The sequence below is a fragment of the Liolophura sinensis genome, chromosome 5, assembly GCF_032854445.1.
Source record: "Liolophura sinensis isolate JHLJ2023 chromosome 5, CUHK_Ljap_v2, whole genome shotgun sequence".
Lineage (NCBI taxonomy): Eukaryota > Metazoa > Mollusca > Polyplacophora > Chitonida > Chitonidae > Liolophura > Liolophura sinensis.
The window spans coordinates 3,644,347-3,665,455 of record NC_088299.1 but is presented as its reverse complement, the minus strand read 5'-3'; the positions used below and the strand labels follow the sequence as shown (position 1 = coordinate 3,665,455).

The 21,109-nt window shown below is 40.4% G+C and overlaps 1 protein-coding gene across 1 annotated transcript; it reads left to right on the top strand.

Annotated features, from left to right (window-relative positions):
* The first annotated feature begins 6,952 nt into the window (after nucleotides 1–6,952).
* LOC135465970 (uncharacterized) lies at nucleotides 6,953–8,863 on the top strand. Its single transcript, XM_064743354.1, has one exon. The coding sequence runs from the start codon at nucleotides 6,953–6,955 to the stop codon at nucleotides 8,159–8,161; it is 1,209 nt and encodes a 402-aa protein (XP_064599424.1). The 3' UTR covers nucleotides 8,162–8,863.
* Nucleotides 8,864–21,109: the final 12,246 nt, after the last annotated feature.

The window sequence follows — 21,109 nt, the reverse complement described above, 5'->3', positions numbered from 1 at the left end:
ACAAGTGTTATTGAAGCACACGGAGTCTCTGTGGATTTGGAAAGTATATCATTAATACGAGCTTAACACACCAGTACGAGATTTGTCCTCACGTGCCACGCCATATTAGTACACTTCTGGATGAAAGTGTTGACACATTGTACCCATGAACATCTGGGAATTGTATAAGAATTGTCAATAATTAAGAGGCCGTTTACTATAGCTGTTAAAGTATTACGGAATCCAGGTTCGATTTGTTACGTAATAATAATAACCAACCTTCAACAAACGTAAATCTTTATAATAAACTGTCCTTTCAACGCTTTAGTGTGTTTAATAATTGAGAGGAAACAGAAGATCCGGGCTGACTCACATTATTACACCCTCGCTCTCCACGACAATCATGCCCTTCACCACTGAGGTCATGTGTTTGAATCCAGCTCTCGCTATTCAAGTCAAGAGGTTTGTCAATTACCTAATGCCCTACACCGTAAGCCTTACCCCCATCATATATTTAAAAGTTCATCAGCGCGGTGTCAAATAAATTAATTAATTAATAAAAGAAACTTTTACCAATAGTGTCGCTCCTCTCCATATACACGTCCATAACATTCTGCATGCAATATTTTATAATATACAATTTTCACGACTTGCTAATGCAAATCGTCAAAGTGCAACTTGACGCATTTGTTAGAATGCGCTATGAAATTTGCTTTCTAGCTTGTTAAAAAAATCAGTAGTGATCTGATCAGTCAAATGTATAGAAATTGACTGGAAACTGTTTGAACGCAAATTTCCAAATGTATCCCAACCAGATTTGGGTGCATCTCATTAAAAATGCATGCACAGCTTAGTTGTATTTCTCATTTTTGTACATCTACATACACTCCCAACTTCGAGAATATCAACTGGAAAACTGAAAAATCTTTTTTGTATATTACACATTAAGTGTTCCGTTTTTAAACACATTTCTGTTACAGTTCAGAATTAAGTTTGCGTCCTGGTGTATAGTCATAAAAAAGCTATAATTAGTACCTAAGAAAGCTAATTACAGAGCTCCTGTGAAATGTTTACATTGAACTGTGTTGGATATTTTACCCACATTAACCCGCAAAGCGAATAAAAAAGGTATTGACAACAAAACTAGCAGCTATTCTTGTTGATACTCTAAGCCACTGCATGTATCAAGCAATTAGCGTTTATTAACAACGATAATATTTATTATTAATGTGTACGTCGTGACACAATGGTGTCATCAAACATTACTTTTGTAACAACGATAAGGGAATGATATTTCATATGTTAACTTCTGTAATGTGATGATTTAAGTCAACAAATCATATGGACAGCTTAAGCGTGGTGTCACGAAAAGGTCTGAACAAATCAGAAGACTACTGAACACAACAAGCCAAGCAATCCGGCCCAACAATGGGGTGGAATTAAGACATTAGACTCCGATAGGACGTGTAAATTGGCGCCGTTGAAAACAAATGACTCCACTTGTCTCTATAGTTCACGCGATGTATTGTTCACCGAGGGCAAGCGTACATAACGCATAACCCCGTTTGGCAAAGGTCATGAAACAATAATTACGAAAGACCCCTCAATATCGCCCGCCTCATGCCGTCTTCATTTTCACCGTGGCAGGTAAAGCATGCGCTTGTCTGTCTGAACGCCGGAAGCTGTGCCTGCAGCACTGGACTGTCACTACCTCGTACAACATGTGGCTAGCGGCTTCAGTCCTCCAGCGTTAATCAGTTCAGCACGAGTCAGCTGTTTGTCGTGGTGTGTTGCCCGATTCCTGAAGGTTCTGCGGGTGCCGGTCACAAATTTTGGCTGAGTGCGCAATGACTGGGAGTTGTAACAGTAAGTCAATGTCTCCATTTTGTCCGGTGTTAACATACAGGTGGGTCTTGTTGTTTCTTAACTGGATCGGGTTGTGACAAGTGCTTGTTTTTGCAGTATTGTCGACGTTGCATTAAAAACCATAATCGTTTATGCATTCTTGTTTCACATGATGGTTTCGCCGTGCACGGGCAAGGATTTTAGCGTTAGTGGTTTGGTAGTGCGCGTAAAAAGAGAGGTTCACTATGTCGTTTTTTGATTTGGTATGACATCGGTAATCGCGCAAATAGCATTCTCCTTATGCAGACTTTCTACAACAGACCTTGTACACACTGCATAGACTGCACAGCACAAGAAGACCTTTGATATCCTATATTACATTGCATAAAAGAGACATTTCTTCTGTTTTTCAAATTTCTCATGTCGTTAATATTCATGCATTTAATAACTAATTACTTTTAAGCTTTCCATGTACTGTGACGTTTTGAATACGGGAAACCTATGATAAACGACAAAAAAAATGTTTTTACAAGATGTTCTCATGTTCTCATCTATACACCACATGTTTTCATGTACATTACGCGTTTTCATATACACTGCACATTGTCATCTACACTACATGTTCTCAGATGCACTACATTAAAATTTTGATATACACCACACGTCGCGATATGCTTTACACCTTCTCATTTACAAAGTACGTTCTCAGATACACCGTTCGTTCTGATATTCACTACACGTTCTCATATACACTACCCACTCTTATCTACACTTCACGTTCCCGTGTAGGTTATACTATAGCCTGTGGTCTCATTAACACCAATTCTCGATCGCCTTAATCTTTATATGCACCTTGCTTGCTCAAACTGTCATCTTTATGGAATTTATATCCGCGTTTCTGAGCAGACTCATTGTTAGCAGCACTTCTGTTTTTCGATCATCCACTTCAATTGTACTCGACATTCCGTATAATTCCGCACGTACATGATTACATAGCTGAATGCCTTAAGGGCCTTCAACCCGTAACACTGCGGTGTCACTAGGCATATGGTCGAAGCTGCTCTAAATACGTTCATGGCCACTAATCGTCCAGCCAAACAATTTCACGGATTCATTATCGTCCAATTTTGAACTACATCGGGTTCGTTCGTTCCTCTTTATTACTCCGTCTGTGATGCCGATTGAATTGTAATACGTTTGCTGATTCCGTTTGACGGCGAGTCTGTACTGCACAAATTGATACAGCACACATCCAAGTATGTGCTTTGCTTTGTAATTGCTTAACAGCCCTGTAAATTGCTCTGTGCTCGATTATTTACTGGGTTATTGGTTAGGAGAAATGCGTGGCGTGTTGATGTAAAAGTTAACTGACCGCGGACTGAGGACAAGTATAAAATTGCAAATAACTCCTAAGCATTATCAAACAAAACATGGCCTTTGACTTAAGGCCATGGTTTAAAATTATTTCGTTCCCCATATATAATAGTTTTATGTTTACGATAGAAAAGCACAGAGTTAACAAGATCAGTTCATAGAGGCTAGTAGTAGATGTTCGACAGAAACTTCAAAGAAAAGATAACATGAGACATAAACTGTCCTACATGATGGTTAAAAAGCCTAAGTTTTTGCCGGCTGAATGGAGAAAATCGAAAGCGCCGGCATATTATCAATTTTAATCAGTCAGGCGGGAGATAACGGGAGAGATAACCCGAGAATGGTGTTCCGGTTGCTTTAACGCGGCCCATCCCATCGCCTACAGGTTGTACGTCACATGTTACAGATTCAGCAAAGTTTTTGAAATTTTCGTTTTAAATGTTCTTGGAATTGCTCACGCGCCAGTATGTGGTGTTTTTTTTATTATTTATTTTTATCGAGTTTGTACTTCTAGATTATTCTTTGAATTTCGTATTTTTAACTGGAACTGGTTTTCCTGACCGTAATGATTAAGTGTGTCTTCATCCCAGTTATGTGAAAATAGGAATGGACTAAATCTTATGAATAAAGATACACAAGGGCGAAGTACGCTCTAAGTGGGCGTCTGTATTTAAACACCATATCGATACCTGTAAAATGAATAATAACGGAGCTGTGTTTACTTCTGAGTATAACAATAACACTTAGCAACAATAGGAAGTCTCGAGTTCAAACACCTTTATAGCTGACGGTAAAAAGTCCTACTATGCATCGATTTCTGAATTAACATACCTGGGGCATCTGAAAAAGTTTCACGGAAGGTCATTTACAGTAGACGAACGATGTTGAAAATTTAAGAGCTGAAAGTTCATAAACGTGGAAAGCCCCTGAGAAAAGCTTGTCATTTATGTCCCTTGAACACGGTAATACAGGTGATCGGTAGATTATTGTGAACGAAATGTGCCTACCATTTTCACAAGTCACATGATACAGGAGAACTGTTTTTACCTTAAACGGCAAAAGAATTCGAAGTTGAAACCGGCAATTATCCGCAGCGTGGTGTAACACCAACGGGATTTTCGATAAACAGTCGACAAATCTGTTGGCATTACTCTAAGAATGTTACAATGGAACTATTCATCAATGTTTGGGACAATCTATATGAATGAGACCCAGCTATTAAAGGGCGCCTGAAAGGATACTGCGCAACGAGGAGAATGGTTTTGGGGGAAATTAAAGAAATTGAAATAGGTTAACAAATCGAAAAAAAAAAAAAAAAAAAACATACAGGCAGTATTCTTCCTATTTCTTATTAACTCCTCCATTTCCTGCATATTTTCCGCCAATAGTCGAGAAAAATGACGTCCGATGACGTTATCAATGAACATACGTGGAACAGGGGACCAGCTTAGTGACCCCCGATTCGGGCTCAAACTCCAGTGAAGCTGTTTTGACAGCTATCGCCGTTTACGTCCGCACGGCAGGCTATTTCAATTCCAGACTGAACAGTGGTGCCTGAGGAAAAACCAAGCGTTTCATGTATCATCTCTAGCGAGATTTGCAAGTCACCCGATGGATTCACGTACACGTATCAGTCCTACTACTTTGAAAAAATTTACTTTATGAGATTTTCTCATGCCGTTTTATTGCAAAATTGAGACAAACGAGCTACTGTATATTCGTAGGTCTACATATTTTAAAAACCTCAGTAAGACGTTAAACGCGAGATAAGGATCATAGATCGACCCAGTGGGAAACGTTACCTTGACCTGTTTAAATAAACAGCTGCTTGGATTAAAATGCGTGTGGGATTAAGTCTTCCATCATTTGTTTGACACGTAGAGCAATCTGTCACTCGGCGTTTCTCATAAAATACAAGTGTCCTTCTTTTAATACGTGTTTTTCCCTGACAACGAAGCCAGTTGTGTTTTCTTAATTATTGTAGAGAAGCTGTCTAGCTCAGAACTCCTCATTGGCAGTCATTCTTGTTCGTGTCACCACAGGCGATCTCTTGACTGTGTTCAATTGTACGGCTACTTTGACCCACTTACAATGGAATCTCTCAGCACACGTCTGTTCGTCGTATGTTGATTTTGAATCGTGTCGTCATGGGACCTTAGGTCTTTCCTGCAAACGGAAAACGGACCTCATTGGTCACACCAGCTTCATCGTCGAAATAAGTTGCTTGTATTTGAACTGAACTCGAATTACTGACCAACGAGTCAATCCCGAAGGGATAAAAGACATGACAGACTTTTGACCAACAATATTGCATATAAGACCAGCCACCCTCTTGATTTGTTTTGCCTTGACATTAATATCGCGTTTTAGAAAGCTGTCGCGGCGTAGCGTCAAGCGCATTCGTCATAGTAACCTATGTCTTCATTATATGTTGTCCTACAAGTTACACCAGGCGTAAGTTACATAAACTACGATTTTTAAATCTCCGGGAGATTTATCAGGTACATGAATCTACCCGGTTTTTCTACACTAATTATCTGATCTGGGATCGTCTAATAAGGCAGAATATTCTTGACTACAGCTTAAAACAAATACATAAATATGTGATAAACACTTCAAATTGTTGAATACCAAGTTTTACGTTGATGTAGGTGCTGGCATTATTCCTCTCGCGATAGCTCAAATCTTATTATACTGAGATGGGATGGTGTAGGATTTAAAGCTTGGATCTATGGATGTCTCTGTGTCTATATAGTGCACGTTTACCTATATGCCTATATATAATGGACGTCTTATGCGGATATATCATGTCAAGCGAACTATAGAGGAGTCTGTCTACAGATTATACGCCACGCTCTAACACTTTTATGTATATTAACGCCGTGTTTTATGGACACATCAGGTCTACCACGTCATCCACGGGTATCCCTTTGGATGTGATGTTCAAACTGCTGTCTTTCTGTGCCTTCCTGTAAGACGGTAGAAGCTCGGACTATGCCGTTATCAGCAGACGTGTATGTTCCGCTCTGTCAACTCATATGTCAGCGAGTAGCCTACGGTATTAATGCCTTTCTTTATCAGTATTCCGAGTCATGGCTCTATGATCTTTTCCAAAAAGTCTGATGCCTTCACACTGTACGTAGAGACTGATTTTTAGAGTATAAAACTACACTACTGTTATGAGAAGGTCGAGGTTAATGAGCAGTGATCAGTCTAGCCCATCCCTGAAATGATGTGCGGTCTGGATTTTATTAGGGTTTATATAGAGACTCGGGGTCTCAACTGCTAGATAACTACCAAAGACAACAGTGAGTGACTTTATTTCAAGGAGAAAGGATTTGTTATCTTAAGATTTACAACCTGCTTGGGCTGCAATCGCTAATGATCACGATGTGAAAGTGTTCCTGATTTGTTCAGTAATACGTGGACTATGAAACGCGTATTTGCCACGCTTCTGCACTTTCTTGTGGACAAAAACGATGTAATTGCATGAGGAAAAGATGCCTCGTGAATAGGTTTTGATCACCCCTTTGCCGCTAGGTTGGAATTTCAGTTTGCTTGCTTTTTGTTGTAATTGTATTACCGAGAATACTAATGTTTACCTATCACCATGCATGCATTTAACTCCTGTGTTTTTCTTTTATAGCATCGATTTTAGAGACTTCCTTGAGCGAGCCATCTGAAGATGTCAACTGATACGCCAGTGGGGACAGGCCCCGAAAGCAACGAAACCATGGCGATTGGAACGACAGATATGGATGCTTTGATGGCAATGTTGGCCGTTTTTGCCGCAGTGGGAACGTTCGGAAATGCTCTAACGCTCTACGTCTTCTCAAAAATGCTGAATTCTAAACAACATTTAACTTCGACAATTTTCATTTTGACATTAGCTGGGACCGACTTCATCACCAGTGGCTTGATCATCCCTTACACGATGTACATGGAATCCACCGGTCATCGTGTCAAGCACGACTTCATCTGCAAATGTTATCACTTCTTAGCCACAACCACGGTTCCATATTCAGCCTTCATTATGGTAGCCATTGCTGTGGACCGCTACATATGCATCTGTCATCCGTTTTCCCAGGCGATGACAACGTTCAGGGCCAAAGTTGTCATCATTTCCCTGGCTTGTTTTGCTGGTGGTATGGGAATCATCACGTCTCTTTGTTATAGCCTTAAGCCGAGCACAGCAAAAGTCCCCTTTGAACACAACATCTCTTCGCCAATTTCTGTCTCAAAATTCGTAGAGCTTCAAAACTCTTCATCTTTACAGTCGTCCTCGCTAAGGCCTGTGGTTAACGCTGCTGTGGTACTGGAAAGGGCTTACATTGGCTCTGGGGAGAACAGGAGCGTCAGCTATGACACGAAGTTTCCATCCACCAATATCACGGGCGACGATCTAGTGGCACCGCTCTGTGACAGAAGCGACTACATTCTGGATATAGGATTTCAGAAAGCTTTCCAGTGGTTCAGTTCGTCCCTATTCCTCTTCGTGCTCGTTGTCGTTTCTATATTGTACTCTTTAATCTACCGTAGAGTTTTACAGCGAAGGAAGGCTCACCCTCATATCTTCTCTAGTTATTGGTGTTTCTGCGTACCCAAGCCAGGTATAGACCGCAGTCAAGGGACGGTCAATGAAAACGGCTTTGATGATAGCAATTTGAATGAAAGGCGATCTCTTCGCTCGCCTTCAGTTCGAAGCCCCAATGCCAGGGCGGACAAAGTGTTTTTTGCCAACCTAAAAATCGCCGTGACTTTGTTCGTCGTGACCGTCGTGTTTGTGGCGGCTTACCTTCCCGCCTGGCTCATGGCCCTGAAAGTCGTTCACGAAAATATCATCGTGTTTTATATGTACTTCACACACAATGTTGTGAATCCTTTGGTGTATGCTTTCATGAATCAGAAGTTTAGACAACACTTGGCAGAAATTGGTAACTGCCCCAAACAGCGGGATTCATAGAAGCTCATTTACATAAGTGGAACAGAGTGTGAAATGTTGTCTACGGAGTGGATAGTTTCATCGGAGTTTCTAACAATAGATCATCATAACGGTAAACTGCCGAAAACGCCGAAAATAGATCATCATAACGGTAAACTGCCGAAAACGTCGAAAATGGCATAATACAGGCCCATACGTTGGAAGACCCACATACCCGTCTTGTTGTGTCAGAACGTGCCTTTGGTCTCATTACAGGCTACTTATCCGACTTTGAGGCCAAACGGGAGTATGTGTCAGGAAAAACTCAGTTAAGTATTTCTACCTTATAATGTACAAAGCCGGACGTCATACACGCTATAGCAGCTATATGTATATATCACATAATGCATTTATACCTGTTGAGTTGTCGTCTTGTATATTTGTGGATGTTTATTTGAAAAATCTACCCTCGAGTCCCGCTTTCACGGAAAAGTATGACAGAAAACATTGTGATTTTGTTCTCCGAAGTTTTACAGCGGCTAATCATAGACTTTTGCATCAAAATGTTTAGGTCAAAGTACTGATCTAAGGCTGCTCCTTTACTCCTGAACAGACACGTAAATGTGTTTACCTTGTATATGGTTATTTGATAACGGAACAGTTTCTGCACGAATTATTTGTTGGTTGCTTTATGTAGAGGTCATAAAATATCGACGGCTAACCCCGAACACCTACAGCAAAACTCATTACACAACATTCACTTTTATCAGCATTTGGTGATTCTGAGGGTTTCCGACACAATAAGTTGGACGCCCAAAATTCTGTTTTAGTTCTTAATTGGGTTTTTTCGTTGTTCATAGAAAAGCTTTTATTCTTAAAGAACAGGTTTATTTCTTTATTTCATTCGCTCTGAATTAAAATCTATTCAGTAAATGAGTCTGTAAAAGCCAGCAGCAATTTTAATTTTGACCTTTTTTCAATACATTTCTGGAAACCGACACCAGGGTCAGGAATGAAGCGGAATAGCGGTGGTTACAGTCGACCCTTATATAACCGTCACTTATTAAATACTTGTATATGTATCGATAGTGGGGTTGTACAAAGGTGTATAAAAAATTACAACACTTGGGTTACTTTCCAGCCCAGTGATGAACTTGATACAAGTTGAAAGTTCATAGGTTGGTGAACTACGTAAAAGGATGCGGGGAAATTATCCTGACATGAGCAAATGATGTCCACAGCTTGAACCGGAGCTTTATCTGATAGGGAAAATTCCCGCAGTCTGTACATAATTGTATATATACATATGATTTATGTAAATAACTATAGTGGACATCTTGAAGACAAAAAAGTTCGATGTATGGGTATTCTTGTACACTACTACTTTGTTGAGTTGAAAATATACATTTGTGACGTGGTTTGTATCATTGTCTTGGCTTTTATCCGAATTTACAATATAATGAGCTAAGTAACCTAACGGTGTGCAAATGTTTGTAATGATTAATTGATTGACTGATATGCTGATGAATTTTAAAGTTGTGTCTGATTCCTTATGTTTTTAATTTACGTTTGTTTTTCTTAATTCGGTTGGTACTGAATGTATGCCGAGCTCAAATGTCGCCACTAGAGTACCACAAAGGCCATCTGGTGGCGCTGGAATAACATGCTATACCTACAATTCATCTTAGCCTAGATGTGTCTGTCTCACACTACCCAATCGTCGACGGTTCTTTGTCTCTCCCTACCTCAGTCTCATAAATAAAGAAACAAACAAACTGAAAATGACGTCTGAAACTAATCCCATGTAGAATGTACACAGCAAACTGCTGAGTAATGGAAAGGTCAGTCTCAGAAAACCTCGTACTATCGCGTATCCTCCGACGTTCAGACGATTGCCGGAATCAGAATTAACACATCCGTTTTTTCACAAATGCAGATTTGTGTAATTTAGGGCGTAAAGTCTTTTATCGCTGAAATCCTGCCATTTTTTTGGGCGTACACGTTCATGCTTGATAACAAAATGATGAAAAATGCTTCATCTTTGGACAGGTGTTTAAATTTAATGATGAAAGTTTGAAATTCTGGGCGAGAGGACACAGGGAAAGATAGGTGGTGATGAGGCTGCGAGTGACGTCCCAATGGCGTTGCTAGGCACCCTTCCCAGTTGCTGGAATAGAAATGTCCATTTTTTTCACATTCAACCTATGTCAAGATTTCTATAGCCGCTTTCTCACAGGCTGGGCAACGTATGCACAAATGCTTGTCGGCCACGGAAATTTGGGACCGAGTTAGGGCACTAAAAGAGTTGGAGTTCGAACTAAGTGACACATCCTAAAGAGGCAACATGTTGCCTTCATGCAAGCATTTATCATAATAAGAGGGTGACATACATGTATGACCTAAGAGTCGGGGCCTCCGTGACCGAGGGGAGTTAGCCTGTCAGTACGTCGCAATGACTCAGGAGCCTCTCACCAATGCGGTCGCTGTGAGTTCAAGTCGTACGTGCTGAAACCTGCGGATTGTCGTGGGTTTCCCCCCGGCTGTGTCCGATTTCCTCCCACCATAATTCTGGCTGCCGTCGTATAAGTGAAATATTCTTGAGTACACCAACCAAATAAATAGATAACAAGGAGTGTTTGCTTTATTAACATCATGATTCTCCTCTACAACGTGATATTGCGGGGCTTTCTGTCGTTGAACACATCTGTTCGTAATAAATACCCCTAGGCAGTCTCAGAACTGCTGAAACACATTTCAGTTGTAATGAGAAATGAAATTGAAGGAATACAGACAGAAATTAACCACATTCACTAAAATCTGTAACGATATCTTCAGCCGACAGACATTGTTGGGAAAAAGACCTACGTCAGGTCCTGGTTTCTCGGTGACAATAAGCAATCTACGAGACCCGTGTGACAGTTTGCGCAGTCGAAAACTTATTGAAGACCACTTATGCCCTGCACGCAGCGGCGTGCTGTTGTATCCATTTGTTTAATTATTTGACTCGTGTTTTACGCCGTACTCAAGAATATTTCACTTATACAACGGTGGCCAGCATTTTGGTGGGAGGAAACTGGGCAGAGCCCGGGGAAACCCACGACCATCCGCAGGTTGCTGACAGACCTTCCCACTTACGACCAGCGAGGAAGCGTGCTATTGTAGGTCAAACGTGAGAAAGTGTGTTACTAACCTGCCAAGAGTCGGTTGTTTACTCCGGGCACTTCAGTTTCCTTCACCGATAAAGCTAACTGCTAACTCGTATGAGCAAACATTATTGGAGTGTGGTGCTGAATAACAATGATAATTCCGACCCAGACGAATTACGCAGCGCAAACAACATTTTACGTCACGACAGCAAGAAAATGGAAGAATCTGTAAAGCGATCGCTGACAACAGATTCAAATGAACCAAAGAACCGAGTTAAGGGTGCTGTATGCTTGTTCCGAATGGCACGAGATAACAAAGTTCAAGTTCTTGGAAGAAAATTCATATTTCAGAATTCCTGCGTTTTTGTTTTTAGAGATGGTTAAATGTGACCACTGGCCCATTCCAACCCATCAAGATGTTCACTGGTGAGAGAGAGATAGCTTTGGTAACCAAGGCAGGCCTGCATGATCAACGCCACCCGCTTTCCAAACGTGTGTCATTGACATTTTGTTTTCAGCCAGTTCCCGCTGTGCTACCCAGTTTACTGGGTTCAGTTTTAACTGCGTCTTGGTTCCATTACAACATTTTGGCATTTAGCAAGAGACAAAAACTACAGTCCGCTGGCTTGTCTCTGGAGATTCGGAGAATGGGTCGTTATGATGGTGTGAATGTGTAATTTTCTAGAAATAATCAGTTTTATGAACATTACAGTTTTGGGAAACGCAAACAGACTTAATTATTACCTTTGGAGAAGCTTTGTATGAGACATTTCACCGTACTGGCTCAACCACCCATTTAAGCCTATATTAAAAATTCGAAATCCGTGTTAACAGCTTTTGCCAGTGTATAATCTCGTGCGTGCTTAGCTGGTCTGTATATGTTGGAAATGTGTCAGTATTAAAGGGTTTGCTGCAGGGACATCAATTCATTGTTCACAAGAAATGTCACAAGAGACGCCATGCGAAGGATGATGGATTCAAACGAATGGTTCACCAGATCTAGGTGATGATATTGGCTGAATCCACAACAGCCTTTTGAGAATAGACGAGTCGAATGGTTAAAGGCTCTCCTCATCAGTTTGTCTGCATGTTTGAAAATGAGCGAAAAAAACCGATGCGCACTGGACTAATTTTTTAAAAATCATACCAATTCGTCTCCCGTCCGTCAAGTTATGAATCCCTCATTTATACAGCTTATTCCTTCGTGCCACTCAAGTGTCTTAAATCTTTGTGATAATGGTTTCTTACCCAGTCTCTTTGTATTTTTTTAAAAGTGGATTTGTTAAAAAGGTATACGTAACTACACTAGCAACAAGTACTTAATCATCCGCTAAGATTCTATGGTAGTTGCGTGAACCTTACAGCAACGTGTACAAGTTTGTTCCGTGCTGTGGAAATAATCGCTGATCATAATATCTTCAATGAAGTGTAAAATTTAATTACATAATCTCTGCTCATGCATAGTTTCTTCCGTGCCATGTGGAGTTTTGTTGAAATCAGGACTGTTCATAGTACCTTCCATGACGTGTGAAGTCCATGGAATTTATCTCTGCTCACAGTTTCTTCCTTGCCATCTGGTGTTTATGGAAAGCATTTCTACTTACAGTTCCTTCATTGACATGTGGAACTGTGGAAAAATCCGTGATGCCAGTTTCTTCCGTATGGAGTTTTCTAGAAATATTCTCTGAATCCAGTTCCTTCCGTGCCGTATCAAGTTTTGTAGAAATAAGCTCTGATCCCAGTTCCTCCCGTGTTGTATGCTATTTGTGAAATAGGCTCCCATCAAAGTTCCGACACGTATAGCGTTTCTGCAGAAAACACTCTGGGTCAGAGCTATCTCTGTGTCCAGTGAAAATCTCACACATATCAGGCGGGTTTCCAAGGAGACGGGTGCATGCTAATGATATAAAGTGAAAATATACAGGAAATTTCTTTGAGTGAATGGAGCCTAGTGCAATATAACAGCCATGGACTTGAATCCACAGCCTTGTATGATAGCGATTTAACAACGTCGAGCTTAGTAAAAACATGTACAGCTTACAATACGCAGACAAATGGGTATTCGTAATCGTCCACCAATGTCTATCATGCAGGGGATGTTAGTGGACCCATATATATTTACTTTTTTCTTTACCTGATTGTTGTTTAACGCCATGCCCAAGAAATTGTACAAAATACCCCTCTCATACTGGTCTTGAATTCGCACCTTGCATATGTTAGAGATTATTGAAAGGCAATTACCTCTATTAAACCACTTGACCACGGTCACCTCTCCATTCAACATATACACTTCTCAGGCTTACCGGACTAAAACCTTAATCTTCGACTTGTGATATTCTGAATCCAGAATTTGATGCGACTTTTAAGTCGTCTTTCGTCTATTCATAGGCCCTACCTTACCGCTGTGGTGAGAGATTCTTCAGTATTGTGGTAAACACCACTCAAATAAATAAATAAATGTATAGGCAAATAATATTACTCTCCTCTTATCTGTAAACGTGTATATGAACAGTAGAGTGCCTTTTACAAGGGCTCACTGGCCTTAGGCGTTCTACACTAACCGCTAAAGTAAAAAAGTTCTTTTAGTTTATTGCAGGACCCGAAACCAATGTTTAGACACAATGTATAAACAGCTCTTTGTTACACCGTCCATTAGAGAAAATGGAGCGGAATTAGTCTGTGCGACGCCAAAATCCTACTGACAAGCCCAAAAATATGAAAAAAAAACAGGCTGCAGTTTATTTGTCTCAGTAAAATGGATGCAAACGATTTCTGTGTAGCATTCTCAGATGAAATTTATCGTCATGTGACACGTTTCACTTATGGGTAGAATGTTACCGAAATAATAAAATTACTGAATAAATGAAATTCTAAAACCGTATAAACCACTCGCATTCAGCGCCCTTGTGTGTCGTGTTCATGAATGGGTGACCATGTGTTTGCTTAATAGAATCTGGAAGCTAAACTGGGATGCCAAATACTTTGTGAGGTGCAAGTGCTAGGCAATGTACAAGTGTTGATAAGTACATGAGTATGGCGGGGTGCAAATGTTTGATGAGTACATGAGTATGGTGACGTGCACGTATGTATGTATGTTTGTAGGTTTTTGGGGGGTTTCACTTGGTGTGCAACACAACAATTTTTCAGTCATACGACAAGACGTCATTAGGTGTGTGTACATGCACACGTACTGGGCCTCCTTGTTTGCAGGGCGAACAGTCCACGCCGCCAAAATGCTGCCAGCGCTACAGTATGATGTCGAAGACAACATGCATTACACCTCATCCAGTCACATTCTACTGACACCGAGTCAAGCATTCCTGTTTCCTTTGTTCTATCCTGTCAGTGCGGAGCGCTAAGCGAGGCAGTAACAATTACCATCTTTAAAGTATACCATGTCTCCGGACTTCGAGGCGGACGCTCTAGCCCTTAGGCCACCGAAACGATCGAATCTTGTTCGAGGAGGCTTGACTGGGATGCCAAGTGTTTGAAAAAAAATGCAAGTGATTGGTAAGGTGCAATACCTAGCGAGATGCCATTGTTTGGTAAGGTCCAGTATTTGGTGAGGTGCAAATGTTTAGTCAGCTGCAAGTGCTTGACGAGGTCTCAGTGTTTGGTAAGGTGCGACTACCAGACCCTTGACCAAGTTACGTCTTCAAATGCAGTTGTTGCTGTTTCACCAGCTGTTTTAAAAGTCAAGAGGTTTTAAAGTTAGATAGTTGTCTGAGTTGTCTGTTATCTGCTATTGCAGCAGATTGCTCTGTTAAATATAGCACACCTATTCTATTAAGTCAACATGAAGATTCTGTTGAATATGACGCGTTATTATGTTATAAGAACAGAATACATTTTAGCATCATTCAGACAACAGGCTTTGTGTTAAAATTAACCGAATACTTTTTTGAGTGCAGATCAGACAATAGGCAGCAGGTCCACATAACCATCTCGTAGACAGCGGAATACAGATAAGATTGCATAAAGCCACATTTACCTGTTGGAAGATTCAGACGTCATTGTGCAATGGAGACCGGTACAGCGCATTTATTAAGCCACATTAGCTGTTTGCTTGGGATATACTTCAAAGAGACCAAGCAACACTATCTCAGTTTTTAAAAGACCTTGTTGGGTAAAGAGAGGGGGGGACAGATGGAATGGCGTGCAAGACATGTGTAATTGGATTCCTTACATACAAAGATCAAACTTTGTTAACAAAGACCCGTGTTGAGAAAGGAGAGGAAAGATGGAGCGTCAGGCTAAAATCCACATGCATGAATCCCGAAAGGTCAAACAATTGTGTGAACACATTTTCCTATTTGTGCTTCAACATTTCCTTCTGATAAGAAGGAAAAAATCCGCTTGGATTGGAGAGATCGCTGTCCGAAAGTTTGAAACTGTTGCGTGACGTGACGAAAAGTCTATGGTCTTCACTAAAGAGAGTATTTATCCTCGTGTACGCTGAAGACACCAGAAATACATAATGACAAATTGAGAAAATTATAGATTCCAGGGTAAAGTATTTCTCCTCAAAAATGATTTTTGCTTTGCCAATTCAAAGCTGTTTTTCCTTCTATAAAATATAACGGCCTATTTTTTCCAAAAGAATAGGTGATATTTTCAGCAGCACTAGATAAAAGAACGGTGGAAATCCGTCCTGCAACAAGGAGGCACATTACATGCAATCTAAGGATTCCTTCGTCGTAATATGACTGAAAAATTGTTAAGTACGACGTTAAACCCTAAGCACTCACACACTCATCTAACACAAGGTTTCGTGGAAAAAATATAAAAGTCAACATTGTAAATAGTGATATCACTGTACGAAGCATGGCCTGTAGATTTGAACATGTACACACGAGACATGCAGGGGATAGTGCAACGTCTGGTTAACCCGTTTCAGTATAGTAGCTCGGGCGGGGTGGCTTACTTGCCTTCGGTAAGTCGTCTTAGTGACGAAGCACTAGATCAAAGAGCGGTGGAAATCCGTCCTGCAACAAGGAGGCACATATATAAGCACTCTAAGGACTCCTTCGTCGTCATATGACTGAACAATTCTTAAGTACGACGTTAAACCCTAAGCACTCACTCACTCGCTCCATACTGGCGCTCGAACACAATGAACAGGTCACTGCATATTATACAGTAGCTCTAGTCTCCAGTTTTATGCCACTCGAGGGGTTTTTGCTAGAAGCCAATTCTTTAGTCATGCAGGTAGTACTTAAAAAAAAAACATTCCTGGTGCTAATTCACACAAATCAATATAGAAGATACCAGATGTCCATATTTAAACGACTCGTTTATATTACATTCGCATCTCAGGCCGTACGTGGAAAGGTATTCCAGCAGCCTACAGATGGTCATGGGTTTCCCCAGGGCTCTGCAATAATGCTTACCGCCATCGTAAATATTGTGAACTACGGTGTGCAGCACCAATCAAATAAATATAAGTATTGTTATTGATTTAAAAAACTTTGTTGCCTTTTTTAACTCGCACAATGGATATAAAATACAGATTGCAAAGAGTGGCAAACGTTCTTAGAAAAATTTGGTGATGTGACGTGTAAGCTAAATAACAAGATTCAAGAAGTTCTGTCAAGCCTCCTGATATTTATTTTCCGTAACTTGAAAGGATAAGGATGTCGCAAATTTGTTATATCTAAGATCACAGTGATGAATTTAAATGGAAAATGTAAGTGATCAGTTGTGTATAAATCATCTTTGGGTGGTCATGTGCAGGACTAGTCATACAATGGAAGGGGAATAACTCGGTTCCAGATTCAGAACAGTCCTTCATTTTCCAGTTGTCGTTCCTGGAATATGTCCGTCTAGACACTTCTCTACGGAAGCCGCATGTGGCCATGCTCTCTCCTACACATTTTTCCCAGAGCAGAAACGGCGATATTTAAACAATAGTGCTAGACTTAGTCAAGAATGAATGGAGATAAGGACGACAACGCGACATTCTGACAAAATTCCAAAGAGACAACAATGATATTCAGTCGAGAATCTAGGGTAACTTTTCGCCTGCGTCTGAATCGGCTGCGGTAAGATTCCGACCCTTTCTCCAGGCAGGCGTGACCTATTCATGAATATTAACGAAACATGTCGAACCCTAGCCTTAACCCTAAATATTCCCCATGACGACATATTTCATTAATATTCATGAATAGACCACACCCACGTGGAGAAAGGGTTGGAATCTTACCACTACCGGTCTGAATCTCGCCTTGATGACTGATTCTCGAGTGCCCCTTCGAAGCTCGTCTGCGAGATTCAGCAAAATGGCGCGTTTTGGAAAAAAAGCCTCGACTGAATCTGAACTTTTATTGCGTTGTACACTAAGTCTCGACCGGGTCTAGCGCTGTCGTGCGAGTCTCGTCAGAATGTCGCTTTCTCATAAGATTGGAAACAAAGTTAAATATTGAGATCAGAAGTAATGTTCCTGTTTTGCTGACATCACACAATTGGACAGTCGAGTTAACCAGAATTCGACCAAAAAAACCACTGTGGGATTGAAGCTTTCAACTGATCGCATCATCTGAAAGCGGCTTATGGAAATAAAATGGGATGTTGATACAGACATTTTTGAACTAGCCCCTCCCACACGCGCGCGCACGCTCTCACCCACCCTCACATACAAACACACCATCCATTCTATATGAGAGACACAGCGGCCATATCTCGATTTGAGGCCATTATTTAAGTAATATAGCTTTGATTATTGCCGTAAAATGCAAACAAGATGTAAAATGTACATAAATTCCACTGTCTGAGGGAGGGGATATGTATCGTTTTCGGCATATATCTATGGTACATTACTGCAAAAATAAAACCTTTAATTTTATTCTGGCACAATCGAATTTCACCAACGTGTTTTAGATTTGTTACAGTTTCATTCTCTCCAAAACGACCGACCTTTCGCCTCCGAAACACATTTAGTATAACACATTTAGTATACCACATTTATCCCGGAGTTTGGATACGGACGATTGTAGAGTAAAGACGACAGCGGCGAAAGCTTGCAACTAAAGAGAATATTTATTTAGACTTATAAATTTATCCGAACTATACTTTTCTATTAACCGGGTGTCTTGTCCTATTAATGTGGGACTGGTGTGCATAACTGAGTGTCAGTTGTTTATAATTTGATTGAAACAGACAACAAAGACAACGCTACCCACCCTTTGTTTTGACGCGTCAAACTTCGCTGCATGCTAAAATGCACAAACCGACATCAAATAGTGCCTGTCTGTTCTATGCTTTTCAAGCTAGAAGAATTAGCGGGTATGTTAGAAGCTCAAATTCAGATAACGAAACATTTCCACCGCCCATTCCGAGCCTCAGGATCAAGGCATCTATTAGTAATTAAGTGAATAGTCATTTAAATACAAGTGTAACTTGTAAGTTACCATAAAACATCAATAATAAGTAATTCGCCAAATGTACGTTAATATACAAAGATTCGTTTCAAACTTTAATTTGACGTTCAGATACACCATATTGCTGGAGGACAAGGTGGTCTTCGACGTACCTTAATTCCAGGTGTTATTCAGTCATGTGGGTAGGACAAAGTTACTGGTGTTATTCAGGCATGTGGGCAGGACTATGTTACAGGTGATATTCATGCATGTGCGTGGGACTAACTTATTAGTGATACTCCCGCCGTGGGGAGGACAAAGTTACAGGTGTTATTCGGGCATACATGTGTCTGTATGTGTGTGCGTGGGGAATGGGGGGGGGGGGAGGCTTAATTGCATTACCTGGCGTGCGGGGAGGGAGCTATATTATTGATGTTAGTCAGGTATTTGAGGATCATTACAGATGTTATTCAGGCATAGGGTAATGTTATTTACAGATGTCATTCAAGTATGTGAGGGTCTTAATTACAGATGTTATTCAGGCGTATAACATCGGTGACTCATTTGGTTAGCACTGTAGCGCAGCGTAAGGACCCAGGAGCCTCTCACCTATGCGGTCGCTGTGAGTTCAAGTCAAGGTCATGGTGGCTTCCTCTGTGGCCGTAGGTCGGAAGGTCTGTCAGGAACCTGCGGATGGTCGTGAGTTTCCCGTGGCTCTGCCCGGTTTCCTCCCACTAAAATGCTGGCCGCAGTCGTATAAGTGAAATATTCTTGAGTACGGCGTTAAACACCAATCAAATAAAAAACAAATAAATATTCCGGCGTACGAGGCTCATAATTACGGATGTTATTTGCGTATGTGGGGTTCCTAATTACAGATAATATTCAGTTACGTAGGGTCTTGATTACAGATGTTATGTGTGGGCGTTTAACTGGAGGTGTTATTCAAATATGTTAGTGTGGGGGATTGTTAATTAAGATGTTATTTTGCCAATATGAACCCGAATTAGATTTTTTGGGAAGAGACAAGCTGTTCATCTTACATGTATGTCATCCCTTGTAGTGTTGTACACAATACTCAACAACATTTTGCACATTTGGAGAAATGATAGATCCCCAAGATATGTGCCTATAGGTGGGTCACGCGTGGAAAAGTCCGTCATTAACTGAACAATGGTTGGTGGTTTAACGCGGGCATCATAGCAATCAAATCGATAAATAAATATATATTCTCACTCTGTCAAAATTCTTATCAATAATTAGCCCCGAAAGTTGGTAACAGATAGTTAAATCAAGTTTTACTTCTAGCTCTCTTAACGCGATTATAATTCCAGGGTGTCCATCACGTAGGTTATGATAAATGCATCCAAATAATGCTGAACTTCTCTGATAGAAGAAAATCAAATTAGTGCAAACCAAACCATAATAGTGCAAATTCCGCCCATATATTGTCAAATAATAGACAAATGATTAATTATTGGCGTGGATATTAAGATAATATGACATTGACTTTTATTCTAAGATATTATGTGTCGTACCGCTGCATTATTTATACATTTTGACCATACCGCATACTGCATATAATGTAGACAGACACCAACACAATAAATCCAGGAGTTGTTATCCATAAGTAATGCCTCTGTCAATCTAGACAGTCTACATGTTTAGACAGACATCTAATGTTTATATTATCTACACTCTTAAAACTGACATGGTAAACATGTATATTATATTAGTAATGTTAAATCCAGTGTTTTGGAATCGGTGACGGAGGGAAGTCATTTATACTGTCAGATTAACACTTTTTAGTGCTAAAGAAATCTTTCAAACTAACACTGAACGTCAAATTCACACTTCTATGGTGTATTTTGCACTTTCATGATGCGTTTGACATCATATATGTTTAGGAATTCTGGTAAATCTAAGTTGCAAATAATCGGTTTAAGCGGTGTATTATTTTAAGACGTTGGCGCCCATATCTTAGAGCATTTTAAATCTTGTAAATTATTTGAACAATTAGAAAATTCTCACATTTGCGTTTAAAGAGTGAGGTTTTACACACTGACGCTCGATAGTAATTTTGCATGCAGCTCATTTTAGACGGACCATTTCATTTTATTCATGTTGTACAGTTTGATATGGATCTAAATGACAATATCATCTTTTGTTTGCACCGCTGAACCTGCTAAGGGAGTTGAAATAGAGAGTGTAGTTTTTACACACTGACCATGAATAACGATTTTGGACACTTCTCATTTTAGATTGACAATTTCATTTTGTGAATGATGTACAGTTTGATATGGATCTGAATGACAATATCATCTGCTGTTTGCACTGCTGAACCTGTTGAATGAGGTGAAACAGAGATATAAAGCAAAGCATACGATATAGCATGCAAAGCGATGTCTCGCGCAGGTACTTAGGTGCGGCGGTGGGCATGAACTCTTGCATTGAAGGTGGTATGCGGGAACAGATGCCACGCGTGCGGT

Excerpts from the sequence above, each read along its gene's own strand:
- LOC135465970 (XM_064743354.1), top strand. The coding sequence starts at position 6,953 with ATGGATGCTTTGATGGCAATGTTGGCCGTTTTTGCCGCAGTGGGAACG.